Source organism: Perognathus longimembris, chromosome 2 (genome assembly GCF_023159225.1).
Source record: "Perognathus longimembris pacificus isolate PPM17 chromosome 2, ASM2315922v1, whole genome shotgun sequence".
NCBI classification, from domain to species: Eukaryota; Metazoa; Chordata; class Mammalia; order Rodentia; family Heteromyidae; genus Perognathus; species Perognathus longimembris.
In genome coordinates this window covers 489,749-510,127 of record NC_063162.1, presented here as the reverse complement: position 1 = coordinate 510,127, position 20,379 = coordinate 489,749, and the positions used below count along the sequence as shown (strand labels likewise).

The window sequence follows — 20,379 nt, the reverse complement described above, 5'->3', positions numbered from 1 at the left end:
TCCCTCCAAAGGAGGCCACTCCTTGCTGGCCCCCCCTTGTCCTCCCCCTGATCTCGGCAAGGCTCGGCCCCTTGCAGCCGAGGAAGGCTGTGCAGGGGCCTGCGGCTGGGGGAGGCGCGGGCGACTGAGGGGGCGGCTACCTGACATTCTCCCCTCCCAGGTGGGCATTGCGCTGCACTATTCCACACTATCCACCATGCTGTGGATCGGAGTCACCGCCAGGAACATCTACAAGCAAGTGACCAAGAAGGCCCCTCTGTGCCCTGGTACAGACCAGCCACCGTACCCCAAGCAGCCCCTGCTCAGGTATTCCAGTACGCTCATGGGCCCCTCTGCCACCTGGTCCTAGCTACCCCTGACCGTGGACATGCCTCCATGGATGTCATCCAGGAGAGCAAACGTCCTCCCCAGGAACTCAGCCTGAGGATATCCCCCCACATAGGCTGCCCAGAGGCTGCGTGGGGTGGGCAGGGTCCTGGGACAGAGGTTGAGACCTGTGGTGTCACAGGGGTCGGGGTGGGGAAGGGTCCTGCCCAGAGGCAGCATGTGGAGACTGGCAGCAGCATGGCAGGGATGGGACTCTGCCCTCAGAATCTGCCGCTGGATGCTGGCTAGCCTTGCCACGTGTGCCCTGTGCCAGGCGGCCCTCTGAGCATCTCTGTTGCTGGCAGGAAGCCCTCGATGTCTCCTAGAATGGCCATGCATGGAGAGAGGGTGGCTGTGGCTTTGGTTCACTTCCTGGTCTTAGTGAAGTGAGGACACCTCCTCTTAGGGGGTAACAGGAATAACAAATCCTTTACATCTTCAGCACTGGTCCCATGGCATCATGGCCTGGCCTGGTGAAATGCCGTGGATTGGCAAAGAGGCCCTGGCCCAGCTGAGAGTCCTGTGCCCTTCTCAGGGGGACCATGGAGGCCCTGGGGGAGCCCTAGGTATAGCAAGAGTGCAGAAACAACCCAAACGCAGATCCAGGGAGAGGCCCTGGGACCACACCATCACAAACCTCAGTAGAGCCACCTTGCCCAGGATGCTGGATGCCCTTTGGAGAAGACAGGCTGCAGAAAACCTGTGCCACAGACATCAGCCACAGGAGGCCGACAGCTTCACTGCTTGCACTCCTGAATCAAAACTGAACCATGAATAGCATATCTCAGTGGAACCCCTTTGTATAAGCAATGAGATCTGCTTTTTTTTTTTGGCCAGTCCTGGGCTTAGACTCAGGGCCTGAGCACTGTCCCTGGCTTCTTTTTGCTCAAGGCTACTGCTCTGCCGCTTGAGTCACAGCGCCACTTCTGGCCATTTTCCATATATGTGGTGCTGGGGAATTGAACCCAGAGCTTCATGTATACGAGGCGAGCACTCTTGCCACTGGGCCATATTCCCAGCCCGAGATCTGCTTTTTAAGAAGGGGACCCCAAACACTGCAGATGGCAAAAGCTGGGCACAGGCACCAACCTGGGCAAAGCGGGTCTGGATCGAGGTAAGGCTGGCCGCATGGGCACACAGATTCAGAAGGCAGAGCTTACATCCTGGGGCAAGTCCTCAAGGCCTGGTGCCCAAGGGGAAGAAGCAGGTCCAGCGCCCCTCACTGCCCCGGGCCGAAGGCCGCCGGCCCAGGCCTCAGCTGCAGCCTGTCAGGACCATGCTGGTGTGGCCTGCTGTCCACAGGCACCCTCATCTCTCCGTCCACTGTAGTCTCTCATCTCTCCCAGCAATGTCGTGTCGTTTGAAGCACACAAACCTTGGGCTTTCTTGGTCTCAAGTTTTCTGTTAGAGTAAATTAGACTTGGCCAGAAAACCATGCAGACATCCAGGTACAAAGAAAAGGTTTAGGACCAGCAAGACCTCTTCTCACAAGAGAGAAGTGCCGGCTATTGTGTCTGGTGACCTTTATAAGCTGCTGGGGCTAGGAGCGGCTCGAAGGCTCAGACCCCGGTGTGGATGTGTAGACCAGGAGCTTCATCATGGTGGACTAGGATTTATGGCTGCTGCCCAATTAGTAGAGAAGGAGTCCTGCAGCTGCCTAGACCTGAATATCACTCTAAGGAGATCTTGCTGCCTTATATGGTTGTAGCTGCCCCAAAGGAGTACCATCTCCAGGTAAAGGGAGGTGGAGGCTGATTATTTACTGCCCTTACTAAATGGGCCTAGTATTGCCTAGGAAAGGAGAATGCCAAGCTATGAGAGGGGAGACTATTGGGACAACATTTCCCCTGTTTTTTTTTCTCTTTTTAATTTGCTCTAAGTAGGATTGTTATATTAATATTTATTTTCAAACATCCATTGCTTGTGTGTAGAAACAGCTGATTAATATGTCATATATCAATCCTATATCCTGTCAATCATATGTCCATCACATATATCCTGTAGCTTTGCTGAGTTCTGTTATTAAGTCCAAGAGTGTCCCTGCTTCTTAAGATTTCTGTGTATTTGATGATCTATCATCTTTGCCTAAGGAGAGGTGACAGCTTCCATGCCAGCTTTGCACTTCCGCTTCTGGCTCAACTACACTGGCAGATGCCTCAAGAGCAGCATTAGTCTCCTCTCTTCCTTCTGGTCTGCCAGTGTTGTTGACCTTTCTAAAGAAACAATCTTTGGCTTATCTAGTTTCTCTATTTTTCTGTTCTCTATTTCATTATCTCTGCTGTGGTTTTTATGGTCGATTCCCTTTCTTCTGCTCACATTGGGTTTAGTTTGTATTTCCTTTTCTTGGTTTCTTGTGGTCTGAAACTAGACTGTAGACCTGAGATCCCTCTTCTTTAGTGAAGATGTTCTGCGCTGGGAGTTTCCCTTAGAGCTGCATTGCTGTGTCCTGAGCAGCTTGCTTCTCTTGTACTCCATCCCAGTAGTTCCTGGTTTCCCTTGCCTTTGGTACTTATTGTTTAAGTTTTGTTTCTTATTCTTAATGTAATGTGATATACAGAGGGGTTATAGCTATCTAAGTCAGGTAAAGAGTACATTACTGTTTGGACAGTGTCACCCCCTCCCCTTACTCCTTCCCAGTTTTCCCCTCCCATCCCCAGGCCTTTGGTACTATTCTCAAAGACAAGCAGGTATCTATGGAGAAGAAGAAGAAAAGATGTCTCTAGAAGTATGCTGAGACTTAGCCATGATCAAAATGGAGCAGTCCTGGGCTCAATTGCAGGGCATCATGGCTGCATCTAGCCAGTCTCTGTGGAGGTCATAATTGCTACAGTGATGAGACACGTATCTTTGTCATTCCCTGTGCTTGTAGAGAGTAGGTGATAGCAAGAACCCTGCCTTTTGAGGGTGTGAAGAATGGAGCAGGGTGTGGAACTGTGAGCACACACTTCTAGAGTAGCAGGGCATGAGGCCCTGGCCTGACCAGGCTTCAACCAGGCAGCCCCAGAGAGGACACAGAGCCTGGCTGGGTACCTTGGGCCCCATGGCTGTACATTCAGCATGACTTGAGTCCTGGACTTCAGTCTGTGTAGGCCTCTATAGGTAAGATGGCATCTGGACCCACGCTCGAGCCTCAGATGACACAGTGCTGTCCTCAACATGGCAGGGTGGGGTCTGGGAAGGGACATCCCAGGGCCTCCACTGAGGATGGGTGACATCAGAGGACAGTCTCCCTGAGGATGGGTGACATCAGAGGACAGTCTTCCTGAGGATGGGTGACATCACAGGACAGTCTCCCCTGAGGATGGGTGACATCAGAGGAGGACAGACTCCCCTGAGGATGGGTGACAACAGAGGAGGACAGACTCCCCTGAGGATGGGTGACATCAGAGGAGGACAGACTCCCCTGAGGATGGGTGACATCAAAGGAGGACAGACTCCCCTGAGGATGGGTGACAACAGAGGAGGATAGACTCCGCTGAGGATGGGTGACAACAGAGGAGGACAGACTCTGCTGAGGATGGGTGACAACAGAGGAGGACAGACTCCGCTGAGGATGGGTGACAACAGAGGAGGACAGACTCCCCTGAGGATGGGTGACAACAGAGGAGGACAGACTCCCCTGAGGATGGGTGACATCAGAGGACAGTCTTCCTGAGGATGGGTGACATCAGAGGAGGACAGACTCCGCTGAGGATGGGTGACATCAGAGGAGGACAGACTCCGCTGAGGATGGGTGACATCAGTGGAGGACAGACTCTGCTGAGGATGGGTGACAACAGAGGACAGTCTTCCTGAGGATGGGTGACATCACAGGAGAACAGTCTTCCTGAGGATGGGTGACATCAGAGGACAGTCTCCCTGAGGATGGGTGACATCAGAGGACAGTCTTCCTGAGGATGGGTGACATCACAGGACAGTCTCCCCTGAGGATGGGTGACATCAGAGGAGGACAGACTCCCTGAGGATGGGTGACAACAGAGGAGGACAGACTCCTCTGAGGATGGGTGACATCAGAGGAGGACAGACTCCCCTGAGGATGGGTGACATCAGAGGAGGACAGACTCCCCTGAGGATGGGTGACAACAGAGGAGGACAGACTCCGCTGAGGATGGGTGACAACAGAGGAGGACAGACTCTGCTGAGGATGGGTGACAACAGAGGAGGACAGACTCCGCTGAGGATGGGTGACATCAGAGGAGGACAGACTCCGCTGAGGATGGGTGACATCAGTGGAGGACAGACTCTGCTGAGGATGGGTGACAACAGAGGAGGACAGACTCCCCTGAGGATGGGTGACAACAGAGGAGGACAGACTCCGCTGAGGATGGGTGACATCAGAGTGGAGGACAGACTCCGCTGAGGATGGGTGACATCAGTGGAGGACAGACTCTGCTGAGGATGGGTGACAACAGAGGACAGTCTTCCTGAGGATGGGTGACATCACAGGAGAACAGTCTTCCTGAGGATGGGTGACATCAGAGGACAGTCTCCCTGAGGATGGGTGACATCAGATGACAGTCTTCCTGAGGATGGGTGACATCACAGGACAGTCTCCCCTGAGGATGGGTGACATCAGAGGAGGACAGACTCCCCTGAGGATGGGTGACATCAGAGGAGGACAGACTCCCCTGAGGATGGGTGACATCAGAGGAGGACAGACTCCCCTGAGGATGGGTGACAACAGAGGAGGACAGACTCCTCTGAGGATGAGTGACATCACAGGGGAACAGTCTTCCTGAGGATGGGTGACATCAGAGAAGGACAGTCTAGCTCTAAAAAGGGGGAGAAGGTGACCTCAGGCAAGACAAGAAAGTGGGTAGAATGGGACACCAGAAGGCAAGAGGCAGCCCAGGAGGCAGCACCTAGTAACAGTGAGCACTGGGCACACTCATCTATCACATTGCAGGTGAGGCCTCCCCGAGTCCTCACTCCCACCCCAGGCCTCCCCGAGTCCTCACCCCCACCCCAGGCCTCCCCCGAGTCCTCACTCCCACCCCAGGCCTCCCCCGAGTCCTCACTCCCCACCCCAGGCCTCCCCAAGTCCTCACTCCCACCCCAGGCCTCCCCAAGTCCTCACTCCCACCCCAGGCCTCCCTGAGTCCTCACTCCCCACCCCAGGTCTCCCCCAAGTCCTCACTCCCACCCTAGGCTTCCCCTGGTTCCAGGACACCTCTTCTGCATCTGTCGTGGTGGCTACCTGCCCAATATACACAGCAGGTCCATGAGGCCATGACAGGCTCATTGCAGTCAAGATCAGGACACATAACTCCCACCACCTAAAGAGATTTGTGCCAATACTCTACCAGATAGTTCAACTGTGCCTGCAAAGGACTAAGACACATGGAACCAGAAACTCACCTCCCAGATTACACATAGAACCAGCACCTCCCTTACAAGAACCCACATAGAACCAGAACCATAGCCCAGGGTCTCCTGAACCCCAGGACCACCTGTAGCCCAGGGTCTCCTGACCCCCAGGACCACCCATAGCCCGGTGTCTCCTGACCCCCAGGACCACCCATAGCCCAGGGTTCTCATGACTCCCAGGACCACCCATAGCGTGGGGTCTCCTGACCCCCAGGACCACCCATAGCCCGGCGTCTCCTGACCCCCAGGACCACCTGTAGCCCAGTGTCTCCTGACCCCCAAGACCACCCGTATCCCAGGATCTCCTGACCCCCAGGACCATCTGTAGCCTGGGATCTCCTGACCCCCAGGACCACCCATAGCCCAGGGTTCTCATGACTCCTAGTACCACCCATAGCCCAGGATCTCCTGACCCCCAGGACCACCCATAGCCCGGCGTCTCCTGACCCCCAGGACCACCTGTAGCCCAGTGTCTCCTGACCCCCAAGACCACCCGTATCCCAGGATCTCCTGACCCCCAGGACCATCTGTAGCCCGGGATCTCCTGACCCCCAGGACCACCCGTAGCCCAGGATCTCCTGACTCCCAGGACCATCTGTAGCCCGGGATCTCCTGACCCCCAGGACCATCTGTAGCCCGGGATCTCCTGACCCCCAGGACCACCCGTAGCCCAGGATCTCCTGACCCCCAGGACCACCCGTAGCCCAGGATCTCCTGACTCCCAGGACCATCTGTAGCCTGGGATCTCCTGACCCCCAGGAACACAACACACCATACACATCCCACCTAGACAGCTGGCTAGCAGGCTCAGGGTCCCACGCAAAGCCTCTGTGAGCTGACCACACCAGGAACACAGACTGCATCTGAGTGCAATTGCAGGAGTCGGCCCTCCCTGTCCACCATCAGGCCTGAGACTAAGACCGTCTTGCAGGAGAGCTGCGTGCCTCTGCATCTCTACCTAGTATCATTCAGAGATCTGTGCTGACGCACCAAGAAGACGGGAGTTCAGTGCAACACAAGTGATATGGGCGTGTGCATGGGCGTGTGTGTAGTATGTGCAATACATGCATGTGTGTTGTACATGCACAGGCTATGTGTATTACTGTGCATATGAGAACAGTGTGGGTGCATGCAAGAGCACAGACACATGACTATGTGTGTGGTACTGACATGTATGTACATGCAAGTGTGCATCGTATTCTGTGATGTCTGTGAGTGTTCAAGGGTATGCAACTGAGACAGTTCATGGGCAGGGTCAGCTGAGTGCAGGCTGCTGGTTGCTTCCTCTGGCCAATGTCACCAGGGGCCAGTGTCACGAGAGGCCAATGTGACAGGGGCTGAGTCCATCAGCACTGACGCGCTCCGAAGACAGACACTTCCCTGAGGTTGGTTTGGTGTGGCATAAAGCGATATGTGAGTGGCCGTGGCGGTGGCACCGGCGGGGCTCCGGGGAGGAAGCCCTGGGGGCTCCCCTGCTGAGAACCCCATCCCAGCACAGAGGCCCAGCCCACCACTGCCAAGATCTGCTGGCCAACAGCTGAGGACAGGTGGGCTTGCACGCAGGGTTCAGAGCCCCTCGGCAGCTCCTGGACAGGACGGGTAGGGCTCTGACCTGATGGGCACCCAGCCACAAGAAAAGTGGCAAGGGATGGGGAAGGCGCCTGCAGCGGCCTCCAGCGCCCTCTGCCGACGGAATGTGTCCCTGCACGTAAATAGGGGAGAAATTGGAAGAGGACTCAGGACCTTCCAGAGCTGGGGGCTTACAGCTAGAACCACGCAGGGAGGGTGGCCTCCCTGGCCACTGGCTGGCCGATGGCTGTGGTGCTGAAGGAGCCACAGGTGTGAGAGAAAATCTGCAGCCACAGGGAAGGCAAGAGTGGCCAGCGCTGAGCAGCCCAGATGGGAGCATAGCAGGGTCTCCAGGTCAGGCTGTCCATCGAGGGACCACAGGCTCTCTCCATCTTTCCTGGGACACCAGATGTCTCCCCTTGGTCCTGAGACCATGGTCAGCAGCATAGCTGGTCTTGAGTAGAGCAAGCCCCACACCGTGCTGTGGCGCTGCTGCCAGGCACCTGCAGGGACGGGAGGGGCCTGTGACGTGGCAAAGGCCTGGGAGGCGTGGCCTCTGAAGGTTAGGAGTGGGGCCTGACTTTCTCCATCACAGAAGCAGCACCCCAGGCTCTCTACCAAGGACAGGAGGGAACAGGAGAGCCCCGCAGGCGATTCAGCCAAGCCCCAGAAGGAAGCACCCAGCTTCCCAACAGCAGGTGGCTCCTGACCACAGCTCACCTGCAAAAATTCCTTCACCCATCATAATCATGACAGCTTCCTGCCACCTTGTCCCTTCTCCTGCTGGTGTGTGCGGCCAGCATCTCCCCACACCACCCAGGCATCGCAGCCACCCACTCCCCTTTACACGCCTAGAGGTGTCTGTCGTGGGGCACACCTCCTTATGTCTGGCCCCAGTTTGGCCCCTCACCCCGCCAATGGCAAGACTTTCTGCGACAATGTCTCCTGGCAAATCAACTCCTCCCTTCCTCATGAGTGGTGGTGTGAGGTAGGGGTCACATGACACCAAGACCCCATGGCAAGTCCCAGGCTTCTCCATGCTCCCAATTTCACTAGAAAAAAAATGACCAGGATCCCCTTAGGACAGAGATTAGTCACCTCCCTTCAGTTCACTGAGCACTGGCATGTGGCTGCTGACACATGACCCTGGACAGGGCCGCTGAGGCCCCCCTCCATGGGGAGACTGAGAGATGACAGGAAGGTGGCACCCAGTATCAGTATGCAGGGCCATGACGTGTGCAAAGCGGCATGGGGGGGTGGGGGAGGGCAGGAAGAGGCCAGGCAGAGCAAAGTGCACAGCTGCTGGAGGAGTGGCAGGTGAAGAAGACACATCTGGCCCATGGCACGACCTGGAGGTGCCAGCCAGCGGCCTCTGTGGTCCTTGTCACTAGGATGACACTGTGGCCTCTTGATTAGGGGTTTCCTAGTTTCCAAAGTCACACTGATGAGAGTCCCGTCCTGGCCCCTCCCCAGGGGAAACATGGCCTCCACAAGTAGACTTTCTGTGTGCAGGGATCAGAGGGCTGGGCCCGTGCAGGACAGGGGCAGGGGTGTAAGGCAGAGGTGGGAACCTGTGAGCGTGGAGCCACCCAGTCAGAGGTGCCGTGGGCAGACAGGCGGGGCAGAGGCCAGGAGAAAGCACTGTTCCTTGTCAGGCTGCAACTCGAGAATCTCAGCAGAACCCAGGCAGGGTCCGATGGGTGCACCAGGGGCCTGTGGGGGAAAATGGGTCCCAAACAAGAGAAGAAAAGCTGGAGGCACAGATGATACAGGCTCCAGAGCTCAAGGCAAGTCAGAACGAGGAGTCCAACCTGAACCATAACCCAGGGAACATGGGTTCTTACAGATGCCCTCCCGACTACAAGGACGACAAGAGCCAGGAGGGACGTGGCACCCTACAGCCGGGGGTGGGGCGGAGAGACATTGGTGAGTCCAGGGAAGGGGGAAGGGGCTGAGCCTCCTCCCCTGCCATGGCCCACGCCAGGACATATGAGAAGCTTGGTGATGGAGCCCAGCCCCATCCAGACCCCCACAGCCCTCCAAGCCCACAGAGCTCTGTCCTGAGGTGCCTGCCCTGCTGCTCCAGCTTCACACTGGGCCCTGCGCAAAGGCCGGTCCCGCTGTCTGGGTGTGCTCTGCCTCCTCTGAGGAAGGAGCCTCCCAGAAGACCTGCTTCCGCTGAGGCCGCAGCGTTCTCTCCACCTCAGCATCGCAGCATGAAAATGTTCTCATGCACACAGAGCTGAAAGCCAAGAACCTCCCACAGTTCCACCATTCACCAGTTGCAGGCCACCCTGCCTGCCCACCGCCTCTCACAGTCCATCTGCCCTCTACCCTCCTCTCCTCCCTCTGCCTGTCCAGCCACCCCACCTATCCGTAATTCTCCATCTGTCCATCCATCTGCCTTATTTCTTTGCTTTTCAAGGTAAGACACACACACACACACACACACGCACGCACGCACGCACGCACCCTGCACCGCACAGCAAGCCAGAGTTCAGTGTTTACAGGGCTTTTCCCCATGATGTAAATTTTATTTACAGTGAGAGGCACAGTGCTCATAAGTACGCATGGAGCTGTAGCAGATGCCCGATAAAGAACTTGGCTGCGAACCTAAGCAGCAGTCAGGAGATTCTCTGGCCATTTTGTCCATCAAGGGCTGTGAGAATGTTCACGCAGAAGGGGGCGAGGGGTGACGCCAGACATTCTGCAATCATCCTGGGCTACAGGATCCATGGGCGGCACTGCCTGAGGCTGAGCCAGGCGTGGTCTGTGAGGCCTGGAGGTCCTGGGCAGGCTATGGTCCTGGCAGTCTTCTGTGAGGGTGGCTGTAACCAGGAGCATACGAGACCTTCTTGTCTCCATCCATCACCATCAACTGAAAGCATCTCTTGGGCCTGCCCCAGGCATACACATGTGCATGTACACACATGCACCTGCACACACACACATACGCATGCACACACACTCAACTCTGTGCTTCCTTCCCATCACTTGGTGGCACTTCCTGGCTTAAAGCTTTGTGTAGAGAAGACCACTCATGGGCTCAGGAGATGGAGGGAAGCCCTGCAGCCCAGCACTGGAAACAGGGAGAAAACACTGCAGTGTGAGACACACCCTTTCCTGTGGGCCATCTCCACTGGGAATGGGGGAGGGGCTGTCACACCTGGGCCATCTTCACTTGGACTGCAGGGGGTGTACGGTTCGTCGGAAAGGAAACCCACCGCATGGTTTAGGCAGAAAGGAGTTTATTGGGGGGAAGCACACTGCCAGTCTGCACAAGATGGAGGTATGAGGGGAAGGAAAAAGAGCAAAGGAGAAAAAAAGAGCAAAAGAGAAAAGGAAAGCAGGGACTCATGCTGAGCCAGATGATACAGGGAAAAGTGGGTGATCTGGCCAGGTGGATTGGATGTGACCTCAGGGAAGGGGGAGATAACTGCCTCCAGGTGTGTCAGTTACCTAGGTACTGCAGGTACTGGGTGCAGACTTAACCAAGTCGGGGGCATCTGCATGGAGCACTCCGGGAATGGACCTAACAGGGGTGCCAGGAACTTCTGGAGTCTGGCTGTGTCCTGTTACAGCTGCACACAGAGGACTTCCATGAACTTTGTGGCTCCAATCCCCGGAGCATGCTTCAGCTTCTCTTGCATAAATATCTATGGTGAGCATTTGGTGGCACTGGAGTCTGCATTTTGCTGCTGCCCCCTGCCCATGCGCTAGGAGAGCCCAGCCACCCCACGCCCTGCCCATGCGCTAGGATAGCCTAGCCACCCCATACCCTGCCCATGAGTGAGGACAACCCAGCCACCCCACGCCCTGCCCTGGAGTGAGGAGAGCCCAGCCACCCCACGCCCTGCACAGGAGTGAGGACAACCCAGCCACCCCACACTCTGCCCTGGAGTGAGGAGAGCCCAGCCACCCCATGCCCTGCCCTGGACTGAGGAGAGCCCAGCCACCCCACGCCCTGCCCTGAAGTGAGGAGAGTCCAGCCACCCCACGCCCTGCCCATGCACTAGGAGAGCCCAGCCACCCCACGCTCTTGCCAACATCTAGACGACTCTTCCTCTTCTAGCACCTCTGGTCTGTGAAGTGGCATCCTCTCCCGAAGACCATGCTTTTGCCTCGGTGGCCCTGAAGCCCTGACCTTGAGCATGCTCTGTGCATTGCTGTTTGGGTATGTTGCTCTTTTTTGTTAGGTTTTTTTAAACCTGCAGGGAATTCTGTGTATATGAAGAGCGTCTCTCCTCCTTCAGAACCCTCTAGGAGTGACTTCTAACTTCTGGCCTGTGTGTTCTCCCTGCAGTGCTCTGGGTGGAAAAAGCTGGTAGATGTTTTGCTTTCATTTGTCACGCCACCCTTGTGCACAGCGCCAAAGGCAATGTCTGTCATTACACCAAGGTGAAGTCTGCTGTTTCCCTGCAGGTCCTTGTGGTTTGCATCTTCAAGGTCTACTTGACGTGGATGGGTAAAGACAGGGCCCACCACCCCACCCATGCTAAGCCGGCCCTCGGCCACAGATCCCCACCCTGAGGGATGGGTTTGTATTCAGTGTAGATAAACCAAGTTTCCAAGTGGAATTTCTGGGCTCCTACTACCAAAGGAAATGTCCTTCTCTACTTCCTTGTTTGATGGGCTCAAAATCATTCCACTATGCCACTATGGGCCTAACCTGGACCTCTCCTGTGTCTAAGGCTAAACCTGGACCTAAACCGTGTCTGTGGGCCTAACCTGGACCTCTCCTCTCCTGTGTAGCTGTGGGTCTATCCTGGGTCACTCCTGTGTGGCTCTGTGTCTTTGCTCTGCTTTTGTCAATTATTAAGTCCTTACCCGAGGACATAGGGACTTGATAATATGTGTCCTTGAAGATGGCTGTAAATAGTCCAAGTCATTTATATTCCAATGTCAATTTTAGAATAAATTTCTCAATTTTTTGGTCAGTCCTGGGGCTTGAACTCAGGGCCTGAGCACTGACTGTCCCTGGCTTCTTTTTGCTTAAGGCTAGCACTCTACCACTTGAGCCATGGCGCCACTGCTGAAGAATCAAACCCAGGGCTGAATGCAAGGCAAGCACTCTACCACTAAGCCAAGACCTTCCCAGCCTGTGATTATTTCTTATATACACATACACTTCTTCCAGTGTCCATGGTGCATCATCTTTTTTTTACTCTCAATTCTTAATTCATCTCTTTCTGACTAGATATTGATAGTTGTTGGGTTGTTTTTCCATCCTCTGGTTACTTTGAATCTACTTTGATCTTCTGTTTGTCTACATCGTTAAGGTAAAATCTTCAGTCGTTGAATTTTAGATCTTTCTTTTTTTCTAATATAAGCCTTTAAATCTGCAAATGCCCCTCTAAATCCTGCTTTACCTACATACTAGAAATTTGGGTATGTGGTATTCTCCTCATTATTCTATTTTTTTGCAGTTTCTTCCTTGGCCCATGGATTGTTTACAAGTGTGTTTTAGGTCTGTAAAGATTTGTGGCTTTCATAATTATCTTATTGCTATTAATTTCTCATTTCATTGTGGCTAGCGGAGACTCCGTATCTGGTTTCCAGACCTTGGAATCTTTAGAGACTCACTTCATGGCCTCCCCTACCATCTGTCATGTGAAGAGGCCTCATGCACTGGAGGAGAAGTGGGCCAGGACCTCTGCTGTTAGGGTGTGCCAGAGAGCAATCAGTCAGCCAGTCAGTCAGCTAACACTTATTCTCACCCTCTTTACTGAGTTCTGGATCTACCACTTGCTAAGAAGAGGGGTCTTAAAATCATCAACTACGATTTCAGAATTGGCTATGGCAAATGCCGAAAGCATTGGGAAAACTCTCTTTTTTTTCTTATTTATTGTCAAAGTGATGTTCAGAGAGGTTACAGTTTCATATGTTAGGTCTTGGGTACATTTCTTGTACTGTTTGTTCCCTCTTTTCTCTGTTCAAAAGCCTGCTTGATCTGCCAGTACTGGGCCAAGCCTGAGTTCAGAGGTAGACGTTGATTAACATCTTTTACCATCCAGCCATCTGCTCTCCACACCCTTTGCTGAGCATTAAAAATAATACTGTCCTAGGGCTGGGATATGGCCTAGTGGCAAGAGTGCTTGCCTCCTATACATGAGGCCCTGGGTCCGATTCCCCAACCCCACATATACAGAGAATGGCCAGAAGGGGCGCTGTGGCTCAAGTGGCAGAGTGCTATCCTTGAGCAAAAAAGAAGCCAAGGACAGTGCTCAGGCCCTGAGTCCAAGCCCCAGGACTGGCCAATAATAATAATAATAATAATAATAATAATAATAATAATAATAATACTGTCCTATACCACACAAGCTGGGTCTTACTTTTTATCAGGGTTTGAACTCAGAACCTAAGCCTGTTGGGCTTGCTCAGGGCTTGCAGGCTTGCTTGCTAAGCTGATCCTCTACCACTTGAACCATACCTCCAACCCTGCTTTTTGCTGAGCATTTTGGAAATTGAATCCCACAGATTTTTCTGCCCTAGCTGGCTTCAAACTGTGATTCTCTAGATCTGTTTCCTGGATCGCTGGAATTACAAGTGTGAACCACCAGCACTCAGCTTTAGTCTTGCTTATATCAATGCAGACACTCTCTGCATTGAACTGGGATGTGTATTAATAGGCTAATTTAATTTTGGTTTGGTTGTATTAAGTCTCTGTTTTACTGATTTTTCCTTCTACCTCTCTTGTTGTGTTGTTTTGGTTTGGCTTCTGTTCTCTCATTCCTCTTTTTTATGTCTCTTTCAATGTACTTATCGGCTTCTTTCTAATTAATTTCTGGTGATTGCTGAACATCTGTTGACAAACTATGTGGAATGTAATTGTGCTATTCTGCCTGAAATGCACAGAGAAGGGCAGCCCCGGATGCCCCAGCAGCCTTCACCCCACAGATGTCACAGGCTCTTCCCGACAGACATGACAAGCTCTACAATATGACAGCTGAAAAAAAGAAAGAAAGAAACAACTCTGGCTGAATGCCCATGGCTCAGGAGGCTGAGATCTAAGGCTTGCAGTTCCAAGCCAACCCATACAGAAACATCCTTGAAACTCTTATCTCCAATAAACTACTCAGAAAAAGCTGGAAGTGGTGCTGTGGCTCAACTGGTAGAGCACTAGTCTTGAGCAAAAGAGGCTCAGGGACAGCACCCAGGCCCAGAGTTCAGGCTCCAGGACCAAAACAAAACAAAGCAACAACAACAACAACAAAAAAAAGTCTTTTTACTAGTCATGGGAGGCTGGAGGCATGGCTCAGTGTTAAAAGCATTTGTCTAGCTATACTGGGATCTGAGCTCAATCTTCAATACTGTCAGGAAAAAAAAAAAGGGAAAGTATTTTGAAGAAAGCAAAAGGAAACAAACTTCCAGGTGGCTTCCTCAATGACTAATACTCTCAGTGACTTGATTCCCTCAGGACTATCTTCCTAATAAATGGTATTGCTAGTCAATGTCCGTAACAGCTAGATTCCTGATGCCCAGTGTCCCACATTCTGATGGCTAGTATTTTCAATGGCTAGGTGTCCTGACATTCTGATGGCTAGTATTCTCAATGACTAGTATGCTGACATTCCTGATGGCTAGTATTCTCAATGGCTAGTATCCTGACATTCCTGATGGCTAGTATTTTCTTTTTTTTATTTGTTTATTAATTGAGCACAAATTTTTTGACAAGGTGTTGTGCAAAAAGGGTACAGTTATATAGTAGGGCAGTGTGTACATTTCTTGTGATATCTTACGTCCTGTTTTTCTATCTCTTCTCTAGGTCAGGTAGACATATATACTATATAGAATGTATCAAGAACATATACAGTAGCCACGTGGCCACACCCAAGAAAGTTCGCCTAGGGCTTTAATTGTAATGTCGATATTAGACCATATGTCGACAGCAGTCTTATATGAACGTACATACCTAGCTTTTGAGCTATTGTATTCCCCTGAGAGGTCAATTTTTGACCTTTATATGTTGAGTAATTGTTTGGTTTTAGTTACATACTGTTGGGTTGCTGCCCCATTCCTGTGGGGAATACTATTTGACAAGCAGTTTTTGGTTTCACAGACTTGGTCTCTACTGTCTCTCCGTCTCCCTTTGTTAACAGTCATATCAGGGAGATCATGCCCCTTTGTTTTCTGTGTTCTAGGCTTGTCTCTCTCAACATTATTTGTTCGAGTTCTGACCATTTCCCTGCGAATAACAATATTTCACCATTCCTAATCGCTATGTAGTATTCCATTGTGTATAAGTACCATATTTTTTTTATCCATTTGTCTGTGGAGGGGCATCTGGGTTGTTTCCATATTTTGGCTATTGTGAATTGTGCCGCGATAAACATGGAAGTACAAATGCCTTTTTGATATCTTGGGATTTGCTGTTTAAGATAGATGCCTAGGAGTGGTATGGCTGGGTCATAGGGTAGGTCTATATTGAGCTTTTTGAGAAACCTCCATACTGTTCTCCAAAGTGGTTGTACTGATTTGCACTCCCACCAACAATGGAGAAGGGTTCCTCTTTCCCCGCACCCCCTCCAGCATTTGTTGTTGCCTGAGTTCAGAGTATAGGTGATGGCTAGTATTTTCAATGGCTAGGTATCCTGACATTCCGATGGCTAGTATACTCAATGGCTAGTGTGCTGACATTCCGATGGCTAGTATTCTCAATGGCTAGTATCCTGACATTCCAATGGCTAGTATTCTCAATGGCTCGTATCATGACATTCCTGATGGCTAGTATTCTCAATGGCTAGTGTGCTGACATTCCAATGGCTAGTATTCTCAATGGCTCGTATCATGACATTCCTGATGGCTAGTATTCTCAATGGCCAGTATCCTGTATTCCCCCATGCTAGTTTCCCTAACAGCTAGCATACCTTATGTTCCTACTGCTCCTCATTCTTTCCTGATGTCCAGGCTTCCCTCTGGTGCAATATCCTTAAGAATTTCCTGAAGCATAGTAGGCTTGAGACAAATTATCAGTTACATTGTTATAGGAAGGCATATTTATCATACCTTCTGACTTTATCTTACAGCCCTCCTGCCTCAACCTCCTAAATCCTGGGATTGTTACGGTGTGCCATGAATGTTGTTCTCTTTGGAGACAACACTGTGAGAGGCCAAGATTACTTAGAGGCCCATCCAGTCCCACCCCTTGGAAAGGGGACCCAGCGACTCTGTTTGCGGGGACACGGCACCGTGCTGCTCATTGGCAGAACAGGGAGCTCTCAGTCTGTCACAGCCCAAAGCCAGGGCACACAACAACCTATTTTTGGGCTGTGTTTGATCCTCCTCTGTGGAGCTTAGTTAAGGCCCAACCAAGGGGAGGTTAGCCTGGGCCATGGCCAGCTCTTGCTAGGGTGAGCAGAGGATGTCTCAAGAAGTGAGCACCACTCCAGCAGGTCCAGAGGGCTGGGTGGGCCTCAGCCCCTCATCCTAGGCTGAATAGGGCTGTAAAACCTTCCCACTATGGTCACTGGACCACTGACTGACGCAGAGGCGGAAGGGGAAGGGTATGGCCTGGGCTCTGGCTGAGGACAAGTCCAGAGGGCTCCAACGGAAGACTCCAGACCTGAGTGTGGGTGCTGGGCACCTGCCAGGCAGGTGCTCGCCCCTGGCCCCGGGGGCATGCTGACTCCACCTCTTGGTGCCTGTCCTGATTCTACCCAGGTTGAGTAAAGTCTGGCTGAATCTCTGGCAAATCAGATTCACCATGCCCTCTGGAGCCACAGGCCAGGCAAGAGAGTGACTAGGTGGCTCAGCCAGGCCTGGGCTCCAAGAGGCTGCTTGGTCCACCCCAGCCACCTCTCCTTTGCCCCACCCTTGCGGATTCAGCCCCTCTGTCCCCTGGCAGGTTCTACCTCATCAGCGGAGGGGTTCCCTTCATCATCTGCGGGGTCACTGCCGCCACAAACATCAGCAATTATGGGAGGGAGGACGAGGATGCTGCGTAGTGAGTACTGGTTCCCACAGGGGGGAGTAGGGAAGGCAGAGCATGTGGGCACCCACACTCAGAGGAGGGGAGAGGGGGAGACACAGCCAAGGGATGTGCAGCAGTCTCCCCCTTCACGTAGCCCCGCCACAGCTCCCACAGTGAGGGGATCCCCCGAAACAAGCCATGAGTCCTGGGGCCTGGCCTCTGAGAGGCACCTGAGCTGTGCCTGCCCGCCCTCTTCCCCTGACAGGAAAATAGCCCCTTCCCCATTGCCCATAGCCCCTTCCCCATTGCCCATAACCCCTTCCCCTGACCCCATAACCCCTTCCCCTGACCACATAACCCCTTCCCCTGACCACATAACCCCTTCCCCTGACCCCATAACCCCTTCCCCTGACCACATAACCCCTTCTCCTGACCCCATAGCCCCTTCCCCTGACCATATAACCCCTTCCCCTGACCACATAACCCCTTCCCCATTGCCCATAGCCCCTTCCCCATTGCCCATAGCCCCTTCCCCATTGCCCATAGCCCCTTCCCCATTGCCCATAGCCCCTTCCCCTGACCCCATAACCCCTTCCCCTGACCCCATAACCCCTTCCCTTGACCACATAACCCCATCCTAACCACGTAGCCCCTTCCCCTGACCACATAGCCCCTTCCCCTGACCCCATAGCCCTTTCCCCATTGCCCATAGCCCCTTCCCCTGACCACATAACCCCTTCCCCTGACCCCATAACCCCTTCCCCTGACCACTTAGCCCCTTCCCCTGACCACATAACCCCTTCTCCTGACCCCATAGCCCCTTCCCCTGACCACTTAGCCCCTTCTCCTGACCCCATAGCCCCTTCCCCTGACCCCATAGCCCCTTCCCCTGACCACTTAGCCCCTTCCCCTGACCACACAGCCCCTTCCCCTGACCCCATAGCCCCTTCCCTGACCACTTAGCCCCTTCCCCTGACCACTTAGCCCCTTCCCCTGACCACGTAGGCCTCCCTTCCCCTGACCACGTAGGCCTCCCTTCCCTGACCACATAGGCCTCCCTCCTCCTGACAGGCCTCCCTCCTCCAACAGGCTCCATGTCTGCTCACTCCTTTCCTATGGACACCAAGGCGTGACTTTCTTAGATAGGAAGGGCCTGGGCACAGATGAGGACTCAGCAGCCCACACAGATTGGGACTAAACACCCATCTGGAATAGGGATGGCCCAGTCTCACCCCTGCAGTGCCGTCACCCTGGGGGCATCCCCCTCACTCTCAGAACCCCAGCTCTTCTTGTGCCCTTTCCCCACCTGCCCCACCCAGCCTGAGGTTCTGCCCCATTGTCTGGTGGCTGCACTTCATTCCTGCCCTGCTTCAAAGTCCTGGCTTCCCCCCTGCTATTTCCTTATCAAAAATCCAGCCACGCCCCCTTCGGGAGCCTCCCTTGGTCCCGTGGGCTGGGGAGGTGCACGGCCAGCACGGCCAGCCCGGCCAGCTCTGACCTGCCTCTCCCGCAGCTGCTGGATGGCCTGGGAGCCCAGCTTGGGGGCGTTCTACGGGCCGGCGGCCTTCATCACGCTGGTCACCTGCGTGTACTTCCTCGGCACCTACATCCAGCTGCGGCGCTACCCTGAGCGCCGGTATGAACTGCGAGAACGCACGGAGGAGCAGCAGCGGCTGGCCCTGCCCGAGGGGGGCCACTGCCACGGGGCCCGGCCCGGCACCCCCCCTGCCTGCGAGGCCCTGGCCGCCTCGCAGCTGCAGAACGAGCACTCCTTCAAGGCCCAGCTGAGGGCCACGGCCTGCACGCTGTTCCTGTTCACGGCCACGTGGACCTTTGGGGCCTTGGCCGTGTCCCAAGGCCACCTTCTGGACATGGTCTTCAGCTGTCTGTATGGAGCCTTCTGCGTGACGCTGGGGCTCTTTGTGCTCATCCACCACTGTGCCAAGCGGGAGGACGTGTGGCAGTGCTGGTGGTCCTGCTGCCCCTCCCAGGGGGACACTGCCACCTCCAAGCCCGGCGCCCATCCCGCACTCAGCGCCAATGGGGATGCGCTGGGGCACTCCACCTGTCTGCAGGACTCGCCCTGCGCCACCAGGGGGTTCGGCCACCCGCCTGTCGGCCACTGTAAGATGACCAACCTGCAGGCTGCTCAGGGCCATGTCAGCTGCCTGTCGCCAGCCACCCCCTGCTGTGCCAAGATGCACTGTGAGCAGCTGATGGAGGAGGAGGCCCACGTGCACATGGCTGAGGACGACGGCTTCCCGCACGACCCTCACCTACACAGATGTCTCGAGAGCAGAACTAACCTTCACTACTTCAGCCCGCACCAGGCTGCAGCTCACCAGGGCTACGCCTACCACATCCCCTCCAGCCTGGACGGCAGTGCCCACAGCTCACACACAGACAGCCCCCCCAGCTCGCTCGAGGGCCCCATGGGGATGCACGCCCTGGCCTGCTGTGCCCAGGCCAGCCCGTTCCCCATGGCAGGCCAGCCTGAGGACAGTGATGCCAGCCCCGGGCTCTACGGCTGCCCCCCGCGGCTGCCTCCGGGCCCAGCCCACTTGGAGATGCTCCGCAGGACGCCGTCCCTGCCCTTCAGCGGCCCGGGCCCGGATGGGCTTCTCCAGGGCGGTGTCCCGGAAGGCCTGCCGTTTGGCACCGATTGCACTGGAAACATCCGAACAGGACCCTGGAAAAATGAGACTACAGTATAGCTGGGGCAGGAGCGTGTCCCCCGCCAGGTGCCACCTGCCCCTGGTGGAGCTTCAAAGGGGCTCATTTGCCACATGAGGTCGGCGCAGGGGATGCCCAAGTGACAGCACTCACACCCTCAGCCGCGACCCTTTTGGTGGAGGACCCCAGTGGGAAAACACTTCGGGTCAGGCCAGCCGCGACCACCCAAGGCGGGATGTGGCCATGCCACCCGCTTTCTATTGCACATCCATTCCCAGGGCCGCCTGGAGCTGAGGGCGGCCTCTCCAGCCCAGCAGGGCCCCGTGTCCTTCCTGTGCCCCTGAGGACGGCCCAGGTGCTCTCAGCGGAGGGTCTGTCCAGTATGCCCCACCCTCGGTGTGGGTGTTAGAGTTTTCTCTGGGAGATTCCACAGCCTCTCTGCCCTCCTTCTGTCACCCCACCCCCTCATCCTCACCGGACCCCTCTGCCTGTCA

General features: G+C 54.5%; 1 protein-coding gene across 1 annotated transcript in view; it reads left to right on the top strand.

The window, feature by feature from the left end:
- Positions 1 to 19,926, top strand: part of Adgra1 (adhesion G protein-coupled receptor A1) — a 33,580-nt gene extending 13,654 nt beyond the window's left edge. Inside the window, exons 4-6 of the mRNA XM_048334752.1 lie at positions 161 to 306; positions 17,147 to 17,245; positions 18,726 to 19,926. Coding sequence (XP_048190709.1) covers positions 161 to 306; positions 17,147 to 17,245; positions 18,726 to 19,926 — 1,446 coding nt within the window. The remainder of the gene's footprint in view (positions 1 to 160; positions 307 to 17,146; positions 17,246 to 18,725) is intronic.
- The last annotated feature ends 453 nt before the right edge of the window (positions 19,927 to 20,379 follow it).